The following is a 23,604-nucleotide window of genomic DNA, read 5'->3' as shown; positions in this document are numbered from 1 at the left end:
CCAGGAAGCACAGCCTGGCACACTCACTGTGTGAGGCCAGGCTGGCTCTTGCACTTCCCCTCCCTGTTCAGCTGCTCCCAGCTCTCCTGGGCTTAGGGGACTCCTCATGTGAGAAAATCTTTCCCTATACTCGATGAATTTGAGGCACATACTTGTCACACCTTGCTGGACTCCTACTAGTCTTCATATGCAGTAAAAGAAATGCCTGTGAGCACTGCAGGACACAGACCTGCCTTCAGTCCTCCTTTCTTGCTCTAGGGAAGGTTTTTCACACCCCTAGTTTCAGCCCACATGCAGCAGCTGGATCCCTGGAATAAAAGTATGGAAAACTTCCTGAGCATCCCCAGCACCTTCAAACTGGGAATCACCTTCTCCCACTTGCTAGCCAGGTTTTTGTGGCTGGAGGTCTGGAACGGAGCTGCTCACAGGGACCAGGCAAATGGGAAGGGAGTCTAGACAAGACACCTCAGTCCAAAATAAAATAGAGAGATGGGAAGAGGAGAGGGAGGAAAGGGAACAGAGGCAGCAGCAAGCAGCTCCAGAGTGCCAGTGTTCTGCTAAGGGCAGAGAATGTTGCCCAGCCTCTAATTTCCCAGCCCAGGACACATGCATAATAGATAGAGCAGCAGAACAAGCACTTTCAGTTCAGCCTTCCCATTAGGAAATGTATTTACCAGCAGGTTCCCCTGCCCGTGCCAGGACAGCCCCCCCAGTGCCAGGACAGGCCCCCTAACGGGACCTTCACTAATTCAGGGAAGTGCTCATTACAACCCCCTGCACCAGCTCTCCCTGGCCCTGAGATGCCAAGGCTGCCAGATCTACCTTGGAAGAGCCACAGACAAAGCAAACACCAGAACTTGTCTTTCCACTAGGAGAAAATGGGCATTTCTTACCTCAGGTGGCAGAAATCCCATCTTCACTGTAAAATGCTTTTACTAGATGAGCCACATCCTCAGAGCCCCTCTGTCATGCTCCACCAACATGCTTTACCTAGCCTTCAATTCTTTATTTTCTGCTCTCTCCAATCTAGATCACACCTTAAGGCGTGACCTTAAAGACCCCTCTTTCACAGCCAGGAGGTTCGTTTGAAATGCTTTCCAATTAAACTCCCTGAGGACACCAAGGGAAGGCCACTGTTGTACTTTTTCTTCGATTTTCTGCAACATATCAGCAAGGAAGGAAAACCTGATACAGATGATAAGAAAACCACGCGCTCATGTCTCTATTCTGTGCTCTGCACACATCCAGCCGGTCTACCCAGAAAGTAATTCCCATTGTTTAAATTTGTTTTTCTAATGTCGTTGCCACAAGGGGGAGGCAGGAAGGCACATCAGACTCGTTAATGAAGCAGCCCAATCACGACGCTGCCGGTGCTGGGTTTTAAATCTGCTTAATTTCCACTAGAGGGAGGAGGTAACTCATGGGACAGGGGGTGCCTGCCACTCGGCAGAGAAACACAATTCTCCAACGCAGTTCACACCAGAGCTGCCCTTCTCAGGAGCCTGAAATCCTGATTTCCCCACACGAGGCTCACCTGGAGCACAGCAATTAACGCCTAGTGGCTAATCTACTTTGCTGCCAAGTCCTTTTGCAAAAGCACCGATGATTGCAAAGCTGGAAAAGTTTTACGGGACGCATTTAGCTTAGAACAGACCAGTCATTGTTGATTCAGGCTTATGAAGTTAATAAAACCAAGACACACACTGCAGGCAGTGATCACTGCATTAAGTTTTATCTCTGTTCCATTCAAAGGTCTGAAATGTAACTAAGAAACAGGAGCTTGTTCAGTGCAGAAGGGCCCACGTGCACATACCAAAGTACTACATGTGTCCACAAAACAGAAGGACTGAAAAGTGCTGTTGCAGAGAGCAAGCAGCTGCCTAGCTCATCCAGCCACTTAAAACACGGTGGGAAACAAACTCCTAACCCAGTGTGTTTTAACTAAAATGCTAATCACACTCCTAACGAAACGCCCACAGTAAATCCAGCGTAATCTCACCGAGGGCAAGAGAGCAGAGATACGACCTGTCACCTGAAACCGCTCAACACCAAATTTGGCCATCTCATGGCATTTTGCCAGTGAATGCAGACAAAAGTTCTCCTGCCCAGTTTACCGAGGTTACATAAAGTACTGGCAGCTCCTCTTCCCGAGCTGGGACGTTCCCAGGACCAGTTGCTAAGCAGTCCTGCTCTGCCCGTCCTTGCCTGTGACCGGACTGTAAAACCACCTCTAAAGAAAAGCCTACCAGATCAATCCAAGGAGCTGGATGTACCTCAAGGGGAACACGGCAAGCACATGAATGCAGCTGTCTGGATTTCAAGGGTTCAAATCCACTAGTTTTGCTCAGTAAGGACCCTCTGCCCCACAGCAGAAATGGCAGAGGTCACCATCTTCTTCCTCCGTGCCTGCCTGGCGCTGCTTGCCATGCCCATCTACCTGCTCTCCTTCCTGGGCATATGGCAGCCCTTCTGCAAGAAGGTATTTTTCCCTTACTTCTTAGAGAAGATTTCTGCAGTTCACCAGAAGAAAGCAAAGAAGCATAAGCAGGAGTTATTTCGTAACCTACCTGACTTCACCAGCCCCTCAGGAGAGCTGAAGCTGCTGGAGATCGGGACCGGCTGCGGCGCCAACTTCCAGTTCTACCCACCAGGCTGCAAAGTCACCTGCACTGACATAAACCCCAACTTCCAGCAAAGCCTGTCGAAAAACATAAGCAAGAACCAGCACCTCCACTACGAGGGTTTCCTGGTGGCTGCAGGAGAAGACCTGCACCAGGTGCCCAGCAGCTCCGTGGATGCCGTGGTCTGCACCCTGGTCCTCTGCTCCGTGAGGAACATCACTGGCACCCTGAGAGAGGTTCTGCGAGTGCTCAGACCAGTGAGTATCTGAAGAAAAAGTTCTGTTACTGCCTTTATTCCACAGGTGCAGCCCCCAAAAATAGGAAATGGAAGTTGGTTTTGAGCTTACAAACCAGACGCGGTTCATTTCCCCAGTTAATTCAGATTTACAACCACTCTGCTAAATGGTGCAAAGCAGTATCAGTCTGTCCTATTCCTACAGTAAAACCCTAGAAATAACATAGTCTGCTAATTAGAACTGCCTCTGACTTTATAAGTAATTATAATACATAATTTAAAGAACTGGTTCCTCTGCTGTTGTCTCTCCCCACATACACCAGATTTTCTTCGGGTGGGAAGCTCTCTGATCAGGATTGAAAGTCTGCATTTTACATCAACTGCTCTAACCTCTTAGAAGTGGGGCTGATCTACCAGTCTAACTAAGCACCTTCATTCCCTGCAGAATACTAATCAAGCTAAAGATCTTTCTAAAAGCTGTTCTGCTGGGGTATTTTTGCAATGAACTTTCAGCCTTTAAAATGACATTTTCAAGACGATCCTCTGGGTTGTCAAAAACTGATGAGTTTGAGTAGGATTTATACATTTCTCTTTGTTTCCTTCACAAAAAATGCCATGCTAGAAGCTGTAACTGAAAGAGAAAGACAACAAACTACTGCTATAATAAAAGAAGGATTAAATAAGTGCATCCTTCATGCGTTCAGAACAGGCATTTGGAATCTCTGCAAGCTTCCTGCTTACATGAATTCCACTGACACCACAGAAGCAAAGGGCAGGCAGGGAAGGGGTGGGAGAAGAGTCATGAGCCAGCAAACTGCACGTCCACGGGTCTGTGTCTGCAGGGAGGCGGGATGGAGGGAGAAGTTGGGCTCCATGAGACGACTTTTGTTTTCCCCAGGGAGGAGCTTTCTATTTCTTGGAGCACGTGGCTGCGGATCATTCCAGCTGGAAGTATTTTTGGCAGCAGGTCTGCTACCCGACTTGGAAACTCATCTTTGATGGATGCTGCCTGACGAGAGAGATATGGAAAAATCTGGAAGAGGCCAATTTCTCGGAGCTGCAGTTACGACACATCAAGGTGGAGCTGCCCTGGACGCCCATTGCTCCTCACATCATCGGCCACGCTGTAAAGTAACTGAGCCTTCTCCCCTGCTCCCCCCCAAAATTCCTCAACATAATCCCTCCAAACACCAGGGCACAGGCTAATCCAGATGTCCAAATCTTGGCAACACGGTGAAGGACTTCAATTAAAGCTTCTGCATCGAGCGTTACATGAGAAAAAAAAAAAAGAGGGTCAGTTTTCTAAAGGTCTTCGAAGGCCTCGTGCTGCTGATGGTGCCAGGCCCCAGCACAGCCCGCAGAGGATGCCAGAAGAGGTTGCAGAGCACAAAACAGCCCTGAAAAAAAAAAAAAAAAAAAGTATTAATTCAAAGGAACTTCTGCCTACACCTGGTTGAGTCTGGTTAAGGATTCCTTCAGGTGTTCCCTGGGCTGGGCTCGGTCAGCCATTGCACGCTCGCCCATCTCTCCCCACGCTCCACCACAGCCGCTCATCTTACAGCCTCCCAGCACGAGCACTCAGACCCTTCACACCGAACTTTCAGCTGCAAATATTTATCTCCAAAACCCGCGGCTGCGCGGGGCGGGCACAACCCCCGGCCCCGCTCACCAGAGCCTCCCCCGCTCCGCCCTCCCTTGCGCCGTAACCGGTTCTAACGCTGTTCCCCCCCCCCCCCCGCCCTTTCCCAGAGCATTAAAAGACTCCTCTTGCAACGTTTAACGTCCTGGGGCGGTTTCTGTGCCGCCCTCCCCGCGGCCGTTGGCGCCGCCGGCCCCGCCGCCATTTATGCCCCCTCGACGGAGGATGCGGCGGGGCCGTCCCGCTGCCGCCCCGCGGCTGCTGCTGCCGCTCCTGGCGGGCAGCCTGCTCGGCCTGGCGGCCCCGCGGGCGGCCGCCGGGGGAGCCGCGGTTCTGCCAGGTGTGGGGAGGGTCGGGGCGGCCGGGGGAAGGGGCTGGGGAGGAGGGAAGGGGAGGAGGCTGGGCCTGGCTGGGCCTGGCTGGGCCTGGCTGGGCCTGGCTGGGCCTGGCTGGGCCTGGCTGGGCCTGGCTGGGCCTGGCTGGGCCTGGCTGGGCCAGGGCACCTCACAGGCTGAGGGGGGGGGGAAAAAAAACAACCTTCCATCTGCACCTAAATCAGATTTAATCATGAAGTAGGAGGGACTGGAAGCTGGTCACCCTCAGTGTTGCCAGTAAATCCACACGCAAGCGGGTGAAACGCACACACAGCGCCGAAGAAAACACTCCCCGGTGCTGGGCAGGAGCTGCGGCTCCAGCTGCAAACACCCACGGCCCTGCAGCTGTAAAAAAAACCAAACCCACAACAACCCCCCCCCCCCCAAAAAAAAAAAAACCTGACACTCCAAAATGCTGCTCGTGCACCAAAAAGCTCCTTTTTATCCCCCCTCTCCCCCCCCCCCCCCCCCGAGTTTGAATGATCTAACTGGTGTTTCGCAGAGTGCAGAGCGGGGCCGCGCCTCGACAGGAGCTCCACGTCCCAGATCGTGGGGGGACACGCGGCTCCCAGCGGCGCCTGGCCCTGGACCGTCAGCCTCCAGCTCCGCCAGGTCGCGGCCAGGTTCGCACACGTGTGCGGGGGAGTTTTAATCAATGAGAACTCGGTGCTGACGGCGGCGCACTGCATCAAAGGGAGGAGGTAACGCCTCTTTTCTTTGCCCAGGACAAGGTGACAGGGGGGAGGTCAGCAGGGCATCACCTGTGGTGCCTCAGGACAAAAGGCAAAATCCATGGGATTTTGGACCAGGCTCACACCAACATTCAGACCCGACCTGTGCAGCTCCTGCTCACTGATGCAGCCCGTACCAAGGACTGGTTGTGGCTCTAAGGGCAAAAGACTGTCCCTTTTGTCACCCTGGCTGTAATGGTCTCATGTGGTGGTGGCTTTTTTTTTTTTTTTGATGGAGCCCTGATTTTCCCGATTCATAGATTTTTTCTAGGCTAGGAAAGCTCACTGCACAAGGAGAATGTCCCAACATTCAGATTAGAAACATCACGATTCATTAGTTTTGATACCATTTCCATCTTTCCCGTTTAGCAGAACCAACAACTTGGCACTTTACCCTTTTCTTTTTGACAATGTGGTAAGAAAACTCCTCAGAACAGGCCTTTTAATTGTCCTCACAGCAATTCTGCTGCATGTCAGCTACCCCATCCCTGCTGCCTTTCCTGTAGCCTTTAACCTGGTTGCACACTCCGTCCTTCCATCCAAATTCCTATCACCTGTGTTGACATAACCATGACCTGGGGGAAACTGAGCTGTAAAAACCTCTGAGAACTTTGGAATGTTATCATTCATCAGGACTTTGTTAGACCAGCCGCTCGTTTCTTTAAATGCACTTTTACAAACATTCATCTGGAGAGGTTTTACATCGCAGACCATCATTTTAATTTTTCCCTTGCGCTCAGGAGAATTTTGGAGGTTAATCTGAATTTTACAGCCTGCCCTTTGCTCATCACAGGCCAAATTCAATTCCCACTTAATACCATCACAGGTTTTTTTCAACATACTTGAATAGAAATTTGGTCTGAATGACTCTGGCCCCATTTCTATATGTAGTATCAAGTTGATCTTTATTATTTCTAACTTCTAGTTAGAGGATTTCCCAAATCTAGGTACAAAAAGTGTTGTGGGTTTAAGGCTACTTCCCTTCTGCAACATAAATCCACGTTTTGATCTTTTTCAAAAGAGTATCTCCAGGTGGCCTCTGCTGAGATGGGGTGGGAAGCAAAATCATTAATCACAGAGTCATAGAATCCTGAAGGTTGGAAAAGACCTTCATGATCAAGTCCAACCATCCACCCTACAACCCCCAAACACTAAATCATCTGGATTTGCCCAAACAGCCCCAACCAGCATTAGGCAAACTGAGCCTTCAAAGCAGACAGGATGGTAATTAGCCAAAGTTATTCCAGAAAATACAACAGAATTCCAGAGCATACAACAGTACATTCCCAGAGGTGTAAGCCGGGCAGTTAAAGCAACACCACCAAGAAATGTATGTAACAGGACAGGTGAAAACACAAGAATTCTGTCTTAGGAACCCATATTTCTGGAGAGCAGTTCTGGGCGTGCGGAACCTCCGGAAACCCAGCAGACATGGAGCCAGGAGGAGCATCCGGAGCATCGTTGTGCACCCAGAGTTCAACAGAGAGACCTTCGACAACGACATCGCGCTGTTGGAGCTGGGCTCTGCTGTCCAGTACAGCCCCCACATCCAGCCCATCTGCCTGGCCCCCCCAGACCTGCCCCCCAACACCCACAACCACACGGAATGTTTCATCAGTGGCTGGGGACGGACGGCAGAGAAAGGTAACAGCTCACTTGCCTTGGCCAGCAAGTTGCAGCCACACAACTCATCTGGTGTTCTAATCCCTCCAGCTCACTGAGAATTCCTTTGTTCAGGTCACAGTCTCATCACACCAGATCATTAAATCCTTCAGCAATTCAATCTCTGCTTTCAGGGTTTCTTCCATTGAAAGCAGATGAGGTCTACACAGACATAACCAAAGGCAAACGTTTTCTAGCCTTTCTTCCAGGTGTAACATGAAATCAGGATGACCCAGCCTGTCTTTCAGATCCATGGTACAGCCACTCTGTGTCGTCAGCTAGAAAGAACTTTCTGAATTGAAAAACAGCAGTTGTGAGGCTGTACAATGTGAACAGGGGTGCACTCCCTCACATTCCCTTTTTAATCACAAGAAACACCAACTGGATCTGATGTCAGTAGGTGATGTGCATCCTGCCAGTGTGGAAATTTCAAGGACAGCTGGGGATCGTGGAAGCTTGTTTGATAAGTCACCTCTGAGGTTCTGAGCAAGGCTAGCCACAACTATTGTCATCATCCATGTTTCTGCAGAGTAAGAACTGCAGAAACTCCATCAAATCCAAGTCTGCAAGTCCTCAACTCACTGAAGTTGAAACCCATTAGGAGGCACAATCTGATACAGATGTGATACAGATCACACCCCTGTCTGCACACAGACACCCTTAAACTGCCTAACCAGGAAAAAAAAGGGCACAGAAAGAACTCCTAAACACAACAGCATAAATCTTTTACCTTTTAACATGCTGCCTTTCCATTAAAGGTAAAACTACAGATGTGTTACAAGAAGCACAAGTAGAAATCATCCCTTCCAGTGTCTGTAACCACTCGGATGCCTATGGAGGCCTGATCACCGAGAACATGATTTGTGCTGGCTCTAGAACTGGAGGCATCGATGCCTGTCAGGTAAGAATGAACATCGTGCCCCACCTGCTACTATGGCAACACCCAAGCCAGAGTCTCAGGGCATCATAATGACCAGCATTTGGAGCATAATTCATTAGAATTAGTGTTCTAAGCCAAGGCAGCAGCACCCAGCATCACCCATTTTCTCTTACTCAGCGTGCCGCTCTCCAGTGTTCCTGTTGTCCTTTACTGCCCAGTTAATCTAGCTGATGAAACAAAATCAAACAAAGTGGGTGCATTACTGACTTAATTCTGCCTTGTTCCCTGGGAGGGAATCTGTTACTGGTGTTTTATCTTGTTTCCAGGGTGACAGTGGTGGCCCCCTGGCCTGTTACCAGAGGGACACCAACCAGCACCACCTCATCGGCATCGCCAGCTACGGGCAGGGCTGCGGCCGGGCCCAGTTCCCTGGGATCTACGTCCGTATGTCCCAGTACAGAGGATGGATTGAATCTGAACTTCTGTTGAGAAACAAGGCTGGGAGTCCCGTGAGCATCTCACTTCCCATCCTTCTGACTGTGATTCCCACAGTCCTGGTGCAGAATTTTTAGGACAAACCCTTTGGGAAGAGCCAAGTCCTGCTTTGGAATAAATCTGAGAGACAAAAGGACACACACTTACTTGTTGGAAGTCATGTTTGCAGTTGTTTTATCTTGCCTGTTTTCTGCCTTTGATTTCCACAGTCGCAGCAGAGGAAACTATAACGGCCTTGACCCTAGTAGTGAAATCGAATATAGACACGTTACCGACTGAAAGCACTTTTCCCTGCCCAATTTTTGCCTTCCCAGCAATCGGAAGCTCAGGTACCACTCCATGACGCTGCCCGGGTTGTGTCGCCGGCAGAGACTCGCTCCCTCTGCTGGGTGACTACGAGCAGAGCACCGAGTCTGCAGTTCACACGGGCTCAGCTACTGGAAACTAAACAGGAAAAAAAAAAAACAACCCAAACCTGCAGAAAGATGAAAGGTGTTCTGCACTAATGATGTTTTGTGATGGCTAACATTTATGTACCGATAACTCAGTTCTCTGACTGCTGAGAGGACACATCTCTGGGTGCTGTTTTGCAGACTAAATATTTATTCTTGGCCACTGAGATACCAAACACTGGATGCACTTTGGCTCAGAACCACTGCAGTAGTGTTAATTAAAAAGAAATAAGGAACATCAGAATTGTATTTTGGCGACTTTTATTTACCAAGGTCAAAATTTGCAACCATCTAATTGTTTCAACAAATATTTACAATTCATATAAAGTATGTACTTTTGTTTGGAAATAACCAGCAGAACAGTATTAGGTGCTGTATCTCTTACTCTCAGGATATAGATTTTATTCTCTTACAATCTAGATTTTGAAGTAAATCCAAAATAAGTACTTCATGATAAGTGATTACTTAAAGAGCAAACTCCTGTTTAATATTTCCAGGATGAAAAATAAGCTGCTCTTTCCAAAACACTATTTTAAGAGGATAAAAACTGACTAGCATTAGGTCTGGCAGCACTACATCTGTTTCACTTGCTGAATACAGAAAGAATTGGCCACCATGGTTTTATAGTCTTAACACTTGATAGCTTTTTTATTATTGTTCTGTATTACAAAAGAAGGTGAAGGAACAACAGCACACGGTGAGGATCAAACCCCATCCAGAAGAGTTCCCAAATTAGTTTCAGTCCTGTAGGTCAAACCCTCTCAAACATGTGCTCACACACCTGATGGGAGACAGAGTGACAAGGTCCAGTTCTCGGAGGTGCTGAGCATGTTCCCAGGTGTTCATTCTTCCCAAAATTCCACTAACAGAGACAGGAGGCAGCAGCTCCTCTTTTGGAGCAGTTCCCTAACATAAGGACTTTCTCAGCCTTGCTCATTGGCTTTGATGACAACACAAGCACCCTCTTTGGATGTGAACACAACCCTGTGCTCCAGCCTGGCCTGAAGGAAACGTCTCCGGGATCGTGGCCAGAACAACCTTAGACTTAGAAACTTTAGAAAGGAAAAGAGATTTTTGCAGCCTACTAACAAGGGGATTGTGGAATGCAGTCTTCCTCATCCCATTTGCAAAGAGCTCTGCTTGCTAAGAAGTCCATTCATTCAAAAAAAAAAAGGAGTGAAATAAAACAGAGTGACTGACCATAGGGTGAGAGCAGGAGACATCCAGGGAGTGAGCACATCTCTGGAGGTCCCTCAGGGCTGCACTGGCACGTAGCACACGTGGAGCTCTAACACCTTTTACAGCACAGGCCACAGTGTGGTTCCCACTGATAGAACTGGAAGCAGGATTCAATCCTAACTATGGAAAATAGTGTCTTTATTATTCATGCAAGAAGCACTGCATACACATGGTTCTATTTCACAGAATCACAGAATGGTCAAGGTTGGATGGGACCTCTGGGGCCACCTCGTCCAACCCCCTGCTCAGGTGGGGTCACCCAGAACAGGCTGCCCAGGACCACGTCCAGGAGGCTTTGGAGTATCTCCAAGAAGGGAGATTCCACACCCAAGAGTCCTGATCATGTCAAACATTTAATTTTCACCTGAAACAAAATCATACAAACTAGAACCTCTGATAGCACTCAGACCTCACGTGCAGATATTACCAACTGTGGGGAATAAAAAGCCCTGATCTCTTTGCTTTGTTTTTGTTTTTCTTCCCAATACTCTTTAGAATCCATTATTTTTTTGCAAGTTGCCCACAGACATACAAAATTAATTCAAACATCTCCTACGCCAAAGAGGATCTCATTTGACTTTGTTTGTACTATCCATAAAAATATAGGCTTGAAAATCTGGTTCACAAAATATTTCATTTGTTTACTAAAATGAAATATATAAACTGTCAAAATACGTATATAAACTGTTTCAGAATTTGCAAAGATCACAATTCAGCTACAAAATATACCAACCATCTACCTGTTCTCAATAGAATTATTTTCTTACAAAGATACCATTTACTTTGCAAAATATCACCTACCTTACAAAATTAGCCCAGAAATTCTGCACTACTTCCAGCATACAAACCATATATTAGAACCTCATTAACCCTTTGGTATATATCTTCAGGGTTTTTTTTAATTTTATTTTCTTCTTCTATTTGGTTTAAGTGTTTCAAAGCACAGTAGAATCTCCAGACAATAAGCAACGCATGGTTAATTGTGTATATAATCAGCACACTGTTTCTTTTTCAATTATAAATGTTTATCGTGCCCAGTAACTAAGAACAAATGATTGTGAAATGATTCTTCAAGAAACTTTTGTTCACCTGTACCTGTTCTATGACACCATAATTTAATAGAATTGGATGTGTTGAATTATCTTCAAAAAACTCAACACCTCGTGTCCTGCACCTCAGACACTTCCAGGACTAAACCCTCTCACTGCTCTCTGCAGATCCCTTCCAAATTGGATAAACACAGCAAACATTGGAAAAAAAAAACAACCAACCAACCCCAGCTTTTAAAACTGTCAGCAGAGAAAGAATAAACATAATTTATACCTCTAGCAAAGTAGTAGCTTTTTTTATCATCTGCACCTGTAAAGAACAACTTACAGGCTGAAATAAAAATATTTACATACAAGTAACTGAAGGAAAAAGCAAGGATTGAAAAAGAGTAAGAAATCAAAACATATACTGGTTATAAATGTTACTAATAATGTCAGCTATGGCAAGGATTCTGTTTCATCTACATTGTAACTTTCACCAAATGTTGCCTCCTTTAGAAGAGGAATTTATAGACTTTTTCAACAAAATTCTCATCACCTGCCTTGTAAAACTTGACTGTCCTTGTACTGTAGATGCAATCTTGACTTTGTACAGTTTCCAGTTGTGCCAGCAGGAATTTGGGTGAGGTTTTCTTGTTTCCTTTTTGTACTTTGTCACCAACATGTTGTAAATAAAATCTATAGAGTCCTGATGTTGTGAAATCTAGGTAGAAAAGTTTCATTTTTGACCTTTCATCTAGTTTAAAAAAATTCAGTATAAAAAAAAAGAAAAAAGTTTCTCCTCTGCAATTTGCACAGTCCACAGAAGTTTTACTTCCTTTTCTTACACACTTTTATGACAGTAAAGATCTTTCAAAGTTTTTAGCTCTTCAATTAGAGTTTTGTTCTGGTTTTCCAGGACTGCAACTCGATTTTCCAGACATTTCACGTACTCTTTCTTCTTCCGGCGACATTCTCGAGCAGCTTCCCTGGAACAGACAAGCACAAGGAATTATTCTGGATCTGGGAAGTGTCTGTTTGACCAACGTTGTGACATGGGCCAACATGAGAGGAAAGAGCAGCCATGAACATGTTGCCCAGGGAAGCTGTGACTGCCCCATCCCTGGAAGTGTCCAAGGGCAGGTTGGATGGGGCTTGGAGCAACCTGGGCTGGTGGCAGGTGGCCCTGCCCATGCAGGGGGTTGGATCTAGATGAGCTTTAAGGTCCTTCCAACCCAAACCATTCCATGGTTCTATGAAAATTACACAAGGATCAGTGGAGAGCATGAAATTTAGCAGTATCTGGTAACACAGCCAATCTGCAGGGAAAACATCTCATGTTCTCTCCAAACTGCATGAGACAGAAAACGCAGCAGGGTTTGGTGGCAATTCCCACTGGTTTTAGTGGCTGGATGCAGCACACCAGCCTGGTGGCACCATCAGCTCACAAGACTCATCATCTGTCCCTTGAAGAGACAGTTCAGCAGGTGAAACTAACAGAGAGAGGGAGCCCAGGTGCACTCCCATACCTGTTCTTCATCAGCCTGATTTCCCGTTTCAGCTGTGGATCATCGGTCTTACTGGTCTGCGACGTCAGAGTGACAGGAGATGTCATCACCACGGTCTGAGGGAGGGAGGTGGTGGTTGGGGTGGTGCGGATCTGGTAGGTCTGCATGTCCCCTGAGGCAGCTGTTGTGACAACAGCACAAGACACCAAAACGTGGTGGCATTAGAAGGTTAAGCTCGCGTTAACGACGCGCCCCCAAAGAAGGGCAACGAAGCTGATGAAGGGTTTGGAGCAGCTGAGGGAGCTGGGGATGTTCAGCCTGGAGAAAAGGAGGCTGAGGGGTGACCTCCTCACTCTCTACAACTGCCTGAAGGGAGGTTGTAAAGAGGTGGGGACTGGGCTATTCAATGAAGTTGCAAGTGACAGGACAAGAGGTGATGGCCTCAAGTTGTGCCAGGGGGGTTTTAGATTGGATGTTGGGAAGAATTTCTTCACTGAGAGGGTTGTCAGGCATTGGAACAGGCTGCCCAGGGCAGTGGTGGAGTCACCACCTCTGGAAGGGTTTAACACATGGTATGCAGGGATGTAGTTAAGGACTTGTCAGTGTCAAGTTGATAGTTGGACTCAGTGATCTTAAGGTCTTTTCCAACCAAAGCAATTCTGTGGGTATCTGGCCCCTGGGGGAGCAGTACTCACTCTGCACTACCACCTGGTTGCTGGGCACCAGGATCTGCTGACCGTCCGATGTCTGCGCGTACTGCAGGATGGTGGTCCCGGGCTGGGAACCCCCCGTGTTGGTCATGGTGAGTGTCTGCAGCCCCTGCACCCCCTCTGCCCCCGGGCTGGCCAGCTGCAACCCGTTGGCAGCAATGGCAACTTGAAGGAAAAGAAACATACATGAGATCATTTGTAGCTGCACCTGATAACACACAGATAAAGGAACATCTGCAGCTGCACATCTGCTCCCAGTGCTGGGAAATCCTGCCGGGCTGAAAGGGTTTTATCTTCCACCACCTTCAGTGTCAGATCTTGCTGCTGGGCTGTGGTGGGTGTGAGTGGTGAGAGAGGACAGTGCAGGGGTGGCCTCTGCAAGGAGGGGAGACACCAGCTCTGGCCACAGCTCTGTGGAAACAGACTTAAGGGGCAAAAACCCAGATGGGCAAAGGTGTGAGGGTGGGAAGTGAGAAACAGCAGCACCAACACCCTGCTCAGAGAGCAAGGATGGGGAGAGGTGCTCCAGGTGCCAGAGCAGGTGGCTTTTTGGTTCACAAGCACAATGAACACCAGGTGATAAAATCAAAGGCACAAATCCTTTGTTTTGCTGCCTCCCTGATACCCCAGGAACACCTTTTGCTGTGGCCCTGTGACATATACAGTGGTATCTTCACTGATCTTACATTCTAGACTAAATCTAACACTAGAAGGTTGCTACATATTTCATATCAACATCCCCTGAGTGTCTGGAAAAGTTAATGAATTTATCTGGAGTCCTTAGATCCCAGTCTATTCCCACATAATAGCAGAGCTAACTTTACTGGCTGTTAGAGAAACAGCCAAAGCTTTTGAGCTTCATCTTAGTCAAGTATGTATCAAAAACTGTATTTTTAGACAAGCTGAACGTCCTGTTAGGCAGATATTTTGTATCACATACTGTACTGTCCAGTGCTGGTCTGGTAGATGGGCGTGGGGACGGACATAGAGGTGACAGTGGAGACCCCAGGACTCTCCTCATCTCCTTTTCTATCCCGTGTATCTTCAGAAGAAAGATCTTTCAGAATTTTTCTATTAAAAAAGAAAGAGTTTATCAGCTCTACCAGCAAGCAAAACCTACCAATTACTGCACCAACAGTTAGAAGGCACTACCCCTGTTGTGTATGACAAGAATGAACACTGAAGTTTTGAACAAAGAGCTTTTGGAATGAACACTTTTGGGACCCACCGGTACGACGGGCGCCGGGCTAAGATGCCTCGAGCTTTCTGTGAGGAGCCAATGCTGTCTGAGGAGTCCTGGGAATCTTCACTCTCAGACAGGGATACCTGAGGAACACATTCCATGTGGTTATCCAGTACACTTCCAAAGAAACACCCAGAAGAGATTAGACATGATACATTTATTATATTATTCGTTACACATTTAATTGGACATGAGCTAAAGCTGCATGAAAATGGCACAAATGCAGCTAATTACAAAGAGAAAGTTAAACTGGTGGATTTCCAGTTTCAGTCCTGTCTGTTTCTAGCAATTATCAGACTGTTACATGAGAAAGGTCATAGTGAAAGAGACCCCTGCCAAAAAAAGAAAGCTCGAGAGATTCTCCCAAACTATTTATCACAAGTCAACCACCCAAAGCTGCTGTTCTGGCTGGATTAAACTGCAGGATTAATCAATGCAGTTGTGTGAAACAGCAGTGTGAAGAAATACAAATGGTTTCTTATTTTCATTCAAATCATACAAGCTTAGCTATCTGAGAGCTGGTGTGGTCTGGAAAGGTGAGCCACACCCTCAGGGTATTTGTCTAAGGAGCTGGGAGGAAAGGAAACAGGAACACCACTTATGTACAGAGACAAACACAAAATACTTGAAATCTTGTACCTAGAAAGAAGATCAGTGTCTTTTGTTGGTTGGAATATCAGAGTCAAATGAAAATACTCTTGAGGGCAGCAGCATATCAGGGAGTAAATATGCAAAGTATTATCTGTAACTTTCTCTCTGTTTCACTGTGTCCTCATCCAGTTGGCAAGGGTTACTTTTTTTTCTCTGATGCTCCTTATTAAACCCAAGCTAACAGAACATTTATTTGTACTTATCTGTGTGCCAGCAACAAAAAGTCAGGAAGAATGCAACATGCAGCTCTGGGAAAAGCATTTCTCACTGAACTGCTGCTACAGAGACAAAGAGAGCAACCTACTATCAACACTGGGGGAAAAAAAAAAGCTGCTCATGAATTACCTTTTTTTCCCTCCTTTAAGCAACAAGGCCACAATGTTCATAAATTACAGGGAAAAAAAAGGAAAGAATTCAGTCAGTGGGGACCCTGCAACTAGAGCATGGGGATGGGAAAGGCATTAGTGCAGGCTCAAGTCAGGACAACCTGCTAAAACAGATGCTTTCCTGTCTTCAGCAAAGAGAAATGTCTTTTCCAGGATCTGATGTTACAGGAACAATGACAGCTGAAAATGCACTACAGGATTACTTTTCATGGTTTATCAATTTAACATTGTATGAATAGATAAGGGCAGTGCAAAGGGTTGGTGACAAATTAATGCTTCTTAGCACAGTTCTGCCAGGGTAACTCCAGTGCCCAGAGGGCAGCCAAGAACTAAATGAAGTAGTTACAGACTCGAGTGCAGACTCCCCACAGCGCCTCTCTGGAGAGGCTTGCACAAAAATCACATGGCAAATGAGTAAGAGACACAAGCAGAGTCCTGAGGTACCACAGAAAGGGAGTTGCAGCCTGCACGAGGTGAGCAAGGAACAGCTCATCCACCACGCTCAGGTCTGCCCCTTCCAACACACATTCCTCCTCCTTGGGTTACTCTGTGCTCTCTCCTTATTTGGGTATTAAAACACTCTGGTTACTTGTCTGTTAAGGGCACTAACTGAAGAGTTCTGGGTTTGGTTTTTTGAGAATGGGAGGCAATGTCAAATAGTTTAAAACTCCAAAGCACTGCAGGTAATTTCAACATGAAGTATCCCTCAAATGCTGTGGGAGTCTCAGGGCCAGGGAGGCTGCACTGGGGCAGAGTTGGCTGAGTCAAACAAGCCTCTACAAGCCCTTTCATGTGCAACAGAACAGGATTGGTGGTTGGTTCACAGACATTCTGTAGTTACCTGCACTGTTGGCACCTGGGGTGAGTGGATTACAGAAGAGGACTGAGCTGTCTGAATGACCCCCTGGACCTGGACTTGTTCTCCAGGAAGCTGAACAACTGTCAGGGGAGCAGGACCTCTTAGAGACATCTACAACAAACCAAAGAATGAGTAACAGGCGCTTTTGTTCTGCAGTATCCAGAAAGTGTACATATTAAGTAGGAAAACTAGTGGAGAACATGCATCAGCTGAAGCTTCTTTTGTCTTAATTAAGTCACAGCAGGTATCCTTTCAAGATACAACTTTTTGATACATATCTGCCTACGAAAAAGGCTGAAACAGCTACTGATTTGCCTCAGTTTAGGGGGGAAATCAAGTATGTAGCAATATGTGCAAAAGATTAAACTGCTGCAAGGTAAACCCATGCAGGTCTTAAGGAACCACAAGGAAGCAGAATCCAGAATCCCAGCACTGAAAGGCAGGGAGCACAACTGCCTTCCTGGAACTCCATCCATGAGCACAGACACAGCCCACGTGTGGCAGTTTGCTTCTTAAAGTTTTGATTCCATTTTAAGTGTGTCTCAGATAAGCAGAAAGAAAAGTGCCTAATAAGTAGCCTTGATTCTCACTGCAGTTAATAGGAGTTTAGAGCCCTAGAACCTAAATCAGGGCGAAATGAGCAACAAGACTGAGGGCTCAAGACAGCTCAGACTAACAATACTGAAGCAATGCAGGAGGTAGCAGGGATCATGTACATATTTGGTGTTCTTGTTTGATTTTTATTTTTCAGCAACCAGCATGAGGCTTTGGTTCAAAACTTCACAGAGAAGGAATCCCAGGAGTTAAGTACAGCAAAATCTACTTAGAAAGTTCAAGGCACAAGGGCTGTAGCTGAAGGAAACAAGGGGTGAAAGCTCTGGGCAAGGAGGAAGAACAAAGAGCAGGGTTTTTTTCCAAATAAAAATTACAGCATCTATTCTTTCATGTTTCAAAACTATCATTTTAAATACATGTTGTAGCAGAGATCAAGGTTTACTTGGTAAAATGTAATGGCTGATGCTACCCTGACCTAAACCACTTTTTCCATTCTAGCAGATTTCTGGTTTTTCTGGTGTTAAACTTTTGCAGTTTAAAACTGACTAAAGGAGGGCAGGTGGATGGGAAAGGAAACAACCAGTTTCCTCACCAAATTTATTCAGTACTTTTCTTAATCTGAAATATATGAAAAGATGAAGGGATCATTAACACTCATCCAGCTAACTTCCCATTTCATACGACTACATATAGTACACTGGAATATGAAGTTATACTGGCAACTTGATATTAAAACAGATGAGAAAAACAGCCTGTAAGCAAACAGCAGGGTGCTTGCTGAGACTCCAGCCTGGCTTTGCCTCATGCAGTTCTCTCAATTTTGCATTAAAATCTAAATTGCCTCCAGAGGGTAAAGAGTGGATGAGCTGCAAAACTTTGCTGCTTTCCAGACTGGGCCTGTGGCTGCAGGAGCAGGTTTACCTGGAGAGAAATACCCTTCCAGATGCAGAAAGCAGGAGGAATTCAGGATAAAGCTTTGAAAGGAATGTTACCTTGTAGTATCTATGTCAAATTTCCAACTTCCTATGATTTATTACATTAAATACACTCACGTTGGGCTAAAAATCCAATCGTTTCCATGGTGCTGAGCACCCAGAACTGCCATTACTACAAGAGCAGCTGGACATGCTTTTTTTTTTTCTGAAAAACAAGGATGCAAATTAGGCTCTCAGTTCATCCCTGAGCATCTCCTGGGTGTCAGATGGGTGAGGATTTCACAGGATGTACAAGCTCACCAAGATGCTGAGCTGCACTTCTGCACAGTACGAGCATGAAAATGAATTCTGGGTTTTTGGATACAGAATTTATTAACCTTGTGTCACCCACCAACAAACCAGTTGATTTTTCTCAACCTTTTTTCTTCTCTGTGGGTTTCTAAAAACTCCAGAATTAATATGAGTTTGTAGTACACAAGAAATGGCTCTGAACTACCTCCCGTGTTGGCTGAGGTTTGGGCCAGGCTTTACCTGTTGGGCAATATGAGAGAGCTGAGCTGCCTGTAGGGTTGTACCTTGTACAGCTGCAGGCTGGGGAGGTGTCACGGAGCTGTTGCTGCTGCCCTTGTGCAGCTCTTCCATCATCAACTGCAAGGAAAGAACCAGGCACATTCAGTCAGTGATTACCTGAACAGCAGGGGTCCAGCTTCCCCTGAAACTGTGGAGAACCTCAGTGCATGAGGCTTTCAACCTGATTGGGGCATCTTTCATTTCTTTAATTAGCTCTTTGGTGTCACTTGCAACCAGGGTGCAGCATTTTTGTCACTTCCCTTTGATACCCTCAGCATCGTTGTGTCTTCTCAGGGGACAGACCCACCCCCTGCTGAAGTTTATTCTCAAATCTATTGACTGAATCTCCTGGATTTTCATGAAAACAAATGAACTCACCAGATCTAGGAAGAAAACCAGATGAAGGATTTATACTAAAGAATATCTTGCTCTAAGGAAAATAATTCTCTGAAATATTTTACTCAAGCTCCCAGCCAAACTATTTTAAAACATCTGAAGGTGTAGAAAACCAAAACAGTGTCAAAATCCAAGCACAGAGAACAGAGTTTTGAATTTTAAGCCCTGCAAAAGTTCCTCTGTCTCCATACAATGCAGTCAGTAACACTTCTCTCATTACTAGGATTTTATATTTAACGGTTTAACATGTCTTGCCAGCATCTTCCCTCCAGTATTGGGGGATTTAGTGATGTAAAAATGCATGCTTTTAGGTGGGGTGAGTGGGTGGACCAGCCTAGAGCACTAAAAGATGATCAGTGAGTGTTAAACATTTTGTCACAGAAGGTTTGAAACTGTTGAAAGGACAGTTGCTATGAGACTGGAAATTACATTTCTTTCTGTGGAAATGTGAGTCATTGATTTTTCCCTACTGAGATAAACCACAGCTCTTGCAGCCTGACATCTACTTAGAGGGTAAAAAGTCAGTGTAGACCAGGAGCAGGACCTTGCTCTTGCAATCCTTGCTCATCCTTGCTGCAGAACTCCTCAGAGAAGTTACTGAACCAGGACTTGGAGGGGAGAAAAGTGATGGTTTGGGGATAGATGAAACAAGGAACAAACGTTATCTAACAGAGGACAGAGCTTCCCAACTTCCTTCTGTCCACAACATAAACCAATTAATCCCTAGTTTAAACTGAAGCAGCTTTGGCTGTGATGATCAGGGAAGGAGCCACGATCTTCCCATCTTCAGGAGAGGAGACTCCTGAGGGCACCTGCTCAGCTCCAGGCTGCCCAGGGAAACCCTCACATTGCCTTTTTCTCCAGCTGCTCCTGCTGCAGAACTGCCCGGGAGGCAGGAAAACTCCTTTGGCTTTTTTTCTTTTTTTTTGTTAAGGAATGACAACTGAGAACTAAAATAATTTAACCCTCTTGAAGCTATTAAAAAAAAAAAAATCAACAGCAGAATTAACGAGGAGCACGTACAAGGGATGCAACTTCACAAACCCTCTAATGTAGTTTTAGCTTTTTATAAAAGAAAACCTACATTTTGTGCCTCTGCAAAGGCAGACAGACCAAGTGTCCCAGGTAAACAGGGCACTGTCAAACTGAAATCCAGACAGCAGCAAAAATTAAAATAAATTTCCAGTGCTGCAGAAATACCCAATTCATTTCTGTAGTGCTAAACCACATTCTCTCTCTCCTCCTCCCTCTTTTACTGTTTCTCTCTGTGTTGTTGTCCCATGAAAGACTCACAACAGCAGCAAAGTGGCTGCAAGAAACAATGAAACCGATAGAGAGAAAACCACCAAAACAAACAGACTGGGGAGAAAGCACAAGGGTTTTTTTCTGATCTTTCTCTTGCAGGTGTGAAGTGCTACTTAAGAGGAATAAAAGACTAAGTATTTCCCATAATAAGGATGATTTTTCAAGTTGATTTCATTTCTGCTTACTCTACAATATTTAACTCAACATTAATCCACCATCTATGAATCTATGTAAAAGAATATTGATTAAAAACAAAGATTTAGCAAGTGATTTTAATGTTTTACATCCTTCCCTGGAGACAGGGGGTGGAACAGGCTCCCTGGCCTTGCGTGACTGTCTCACAAGAAGCTTCTCATCCCTCTGTTGTGCTGAACCAACTCAGCTGGAAAAACACAACTATTCCATTGGAATGGCCTTCTGTGAACACCTGAACTGCCACCTCTCAGCTCTCAGAAATACAGTTCCAAGGAAAAACCTGGACCTGTGCAAAGAACTATCAAAGACAGAAAATACCTGGGGGTTTCAGCTTGTTCCAGTTAAAGCTACTTCCAGCAACCTTAAAATACATTTGGCTGAAACCAGCTGCAGAGTTTGGGGTGAAGGAAGAGTTTTACATGTCAGTGCTGACAGGAGGGAATCCATAAAAGCAACCCCTTGATGGTTTATTAGCCTGACAATAATTACTGCCCCAATCTGTATGAAATCCGTGTTTTTATGGTCAGATGGGCAAGGACGATGCTTTTCAGAACAAAAACAATGTCCCCACGCAGCCACATCTCAGAAGCAGCTTAACTGGAATGAAAGGGTCCTGCAGTAGCAGCATTCTGGAGTTCTGAAGGGCTTGAAAACTCCTGAGAATTGACTCTCTCCAGCCAAAGAAAGTCATCTCACTTGAAATGTGAGTTTAAGTCCCCAACATCTTCCTCTCAAACAGAAAGAGGAACGTGACGTTTCACTGGGGTGTAACTTTTCATCCCCAGGTTCAGACACTCCCTCCTAACACCATGTTCCTTTCTTTGAACCCCCATCCAAGAACCACCAAATAAACCCTAAGTGGCTGAACACCAGTGAGAAAAGAACAACCAAGTCAACAAGAAAACCCCATTCCTGAGACTTTTACTAATCCTGATGAAAAATATCCTAAACCACTAAAAATACCCCACGCTGCACCTGAGCAGCACCCATCCTCACCAGACTTTACTCTGAATCACTCTTGACTTCAGTTATTACCAGCTCACCAACACTCCTGGCCTCACTGCTTTGTTTCTGCCTACAAATGACCTGAGAAACTCCTTGTCTCGAGCTAAATGCTCATAAAATGACTAAAATCATGGATTTCCAGCCTCAGATGAAACTGCAAAGCCTCATCAGGAGGCAAAGAACACAATAATGGAATATAAAAGGCAAAGAGCAGTGAGCTGCAGGGAGAAAGCAAGTTCTGTTTTGCCCTTTTCCATCCAGCAGAGAAAGACTTGGATGATATTTCAGGAGTGAAATTTTTTTAAGAGTTTATAAAAGTCAGAAATCACAGAGCACTGGACACGAAATGTTATTCTCACATATTAAGTGATGGGAGTCAAATACTGATGAGCTACAGAAAGTAAAACATCTGCTGAAATTACAGACAAGAGGTCTCGTGGAAGTCTGCACTCTTTGACATCCCAGAGTAAGCTGTTAAAGCTCCAGGAGTTAAAACACCCTTTACTTAATTTTGCACTTAAGACACTTAGGGAAAGTTTTTTTTTTTTCAGAAGACTGACAGAAACTCCAGTTTTTTCCAGGAATCAGTGGAAGGCAAAGGACAACACTTCCTGCTCATGCCAAGAAACAAGTGAGGAGGCCTGAGTCAATGTGCCCAGTTAGGGTTTTGGATCCCACTCTACAAACACACACAGGGATACTCCTTAAAACTCCAGGGGCACTTTCCATCTGTCTTTTCTTCCACCCTCCCCCCCACGCCCCTGCTATCTATGGTGAAACGAAACTCAGTGAGCAATCCCATGACAAGTCGCCTCAGAAATAAAAGCCTGCAGTCTTAAAAAGGTTTGCAGCCTTATTGACAGCAGGGATCTCGATCTTTGGGGGGGGGGAGGGGGGGGGAAATATCTGTGAGATCATTGCCAAACAATGCACACCCCGCCGCCTTGAATCACCCCGGCAGACCCGGCTCACGAAGCCGGTACTCAAGTCAAAATTACTGGGGGAGAAAAAAAAAGGTCACCGCTCAATCTCAAGGGTCTCTAGAGAGAGATCACGGCTGCCCTGTTAGCGAGGACTGGGTCAAACCGGGATGAAACCTCTCCCCGAGCAGCCCGATGGGGCCCTCGCTTTATCCTCAGCTCCCGCAGCACCGACCCTGCCCCGGGGGTCGGGGGAACCAGAGCCCGGGGGGGGAACCAGAGCCCGGGGGGGGAACCAGAGCCCGGGGGGGGAACAAGACCCCGGGGGGGAACCAGTCCCTGGGGCTCGGGGGGAACCAGAGCCCGGGGGGGAAACAAGGCCCCGGGGGGGAAACAAGACCCCGGGGCTCGGGGGGAACCAGCCCCCAGACCCCGGGGTGGGGGGCAGGGCCCGGGGCTCGAGGGGTGGCAGGGCCCGGGGCTCGGGGGGGGCAGGGCCCGGCAGCAGCCGCTCCCGAGGCCGCACTCCGGGCCGGGAACACCCCGCGGTTCCTCCGCAGCGGGAACCCCCGGGCAGGGGGCGAGCAGGGCGGGCCCCGGCTGAAGGGAACCGTGGCGGGGCTCGGCCGTTCCCCCCAGCCCGCGGGGGAAGGCGCCGAGGGGAGCGGCGCGGCCTGGCCGGGCCTGCCCGGGGCCGGCGGGGGCGGGGGGGGAAGGGGCGGGCGGGCCGCGGAGGAGGAGGGGGCGGCCTCCCCTGCCCGCCCGCGCTCCGGAGGCGCCCGCTCTTACCTCAGAGGCCCGGCAGGCCCCGCCGGTGGCCGCGCCCGGGGAGAGTCGCCGCCGCCTCCGTGTCCGCCTCAGGAGAGCGGCGGCATCGCCGGGACGGCGGGAGCGCGCGGGAGGCCGGGGGCGGGCGGGCCGCGACCATAGAGTCACCGCGGAGGCCTCGCCTAGAGAGCCCCACCATCGAGTTCCCGCAGCATAGAGCCAGCGGAGGAAGGAGGCGGCTA

The 23,604-nt window shown here is 47.1% G+C and overlaps 3 protein-coding genes across 7 annotated transcripts; 2 read left to right on the top strand and 1 right to left on the bottom strand.

The window, feature by feature from the left end:
- Positions 1–2,124: 2,124 nt before the first annotated feature.
- On the top strand, positions 2,125–4,629 carry TMT1A (thiol methyltransferase 1A). The gene is made up of 2 exons (XM_051641519.1): positions 2,125–2,878; positions 3,755–4,629. The coding sequence occupies exons 1-2, from the start codon at positions 2,375–2,377 to the stop codon at positions 3,989–3,991; spliced, it is 741 nt and encodes a 246-aa protein (XP_051497479.1). The 5' UTR covers positions 2,125–2,374; the 3' UTR covers positions 3,992–4,629.
- A 91-nt stretch (positions 4,630–4,720) lies between these two features.
- On the top strand, positions 4,721–9,260 carry TMPRSS12 (transmembrane serine protease 12). The gene is made up of 5 exons (XM_051641387.1): positions 4,721–4,835; positions 5,357–5,570; positions 6,973–7,244; positions 8,021–8,163; positions 8,469–9,260. Exons 1-5 carry the CDS (start codon positions 4,721–4,723, stop codon positions 8,712–8,714), a joined length of 990 nt encoding a protein of 329 aa, XP_051497347.1. The 3' UTR covers positions 8,715–9,260.
- A 73-nt stretch (positions 9,261–9,333) lies between these two features.
- On the bottom strand, positions 9,334–23,564 carry ATF1 (activating transcription factor 1). 5 transcript variants are annotated; one of them, XM_051641451.1, is made up of 8 exons: positions 23,384–23,564; positions 18,735–18,851; positions 16,696–16,824; positions 14,803–14,900; positions 14,515–14,645; positions 13,560–13,739; positions 12,886–13,045; positions 9,334–12,345 (listed from the first exon to the last, which is right to left on the bottom strand). In XM_051641451.1, exons 2-8 carry the CDS (start codon positions 18,846–18,848, stop codon positions 12,201–12,203), a joined length of 957 nt encoding a protein of 318 aa, XP_051497411.1. In that variant the 5' UTR covers positions 18,849–18,851; positions 23,384–23,564; the 3' UTR covers positions 9,334–12,200. The 5 variants fall into 5 exon arrangements, with proteins under 5 accessions (XP_051497411.1, XP_051497414.1, XP_051497412.1 ...); XM_051641454.1 differs by lacking the exon at positions 16,696–16,824; XM_051641452.1 differs by lacking the exon at positions 23,384–23,564 and having other exon boundaries at positions 18,779–18,851.
- Between the last annotated feature and the right edge of the window lie 40 nt (positions 23,565–23,604).

Source organism: Apus apus, chromosome 28, assembly GCF_020740795.1.
Source record: "Apus apus isolate bApuApu2 chromosome 28, bApuApu2.pri.cur, whole genome shotgun sequence".
NCBI classification, from domain to species: domain Eukaryota; kingdom Metazoa; phylum Chordata; class Aves; order Apodiformes; family Apodidae; genus Apus; species Apus apus.
Note: the sequence above shows the minus strand (reverse complement) of the source record. Positions and strands in the feature narration are given on the sequence as shown.

What these genes read in the sequence shown, in the direction of transcription:
- ATF1 (XM_051641451.1), bottom strand. Translation starts at nt 18,848, where the DNA reads ATGATGGAAGAGCTGCACAAGGGCAGCAGCAACAGCTCCGTGACACCT. An exon ending in GACCAGCACTGGACAGTACA is followed by an intron (nt 13,740 to 14,514) that starts GTATGTGATACA and finishes TTTTCCTTCAAG; the next exon opens with TTGCCATTGCTGCCAACGGG. An exon ending in ATCAGGCTGATGAAGAACAG is followed by an intron (nt 12,346 to 12,885) that starts GTATGGGAGTGC and finishes TGTCTGTTCCAG; the next exon opens with GGAAGCTGCTCGAGAATGTC.
- TMT1A (XM_051641519.1), top strand. Translation starts at nt 2,375, where the DNA reads ATGGCAGAGGTCACCATCTTCTTCCTCCGTGCCTGCCTGGCGCTGCTT. An exon ending in TTCTGCGAGTGCTCAGACCA is followed by an intron (nt 2,879 to 3,754) that starts GTGAGTATCTGA and finishes TGTTTTCCCCAG; the next exon opens with GGAGGAGCTTTCTATTTCTT.
- TMPRSS12 (XM_051641387.1), top strand. Translation starts at nt 4,721, where the DNA reads ATGCGGCGGGGCCGTCCCGCTGCCGCCCCGCGGCTGCTGCTGCCGCTC. An exon ending in CACTGCATCAAAGGGAGGAG is followed by an intron (nt 5,571 to 6,972) that starts GTAACGCCTCTT and finishes ATTCTGTCTTAG; the next exon opens with GAACCCATATTTCTGGAGAG. An exon ending in GAGGCATCGATGCCTGTCAG is followed by an intron (nt 8,164 to 8,468) that starts GTAAGAATGAAC and finishes TCTTGTTTCCAG; the next exon opens with GGTGACAGTGGTGGCCCCCT.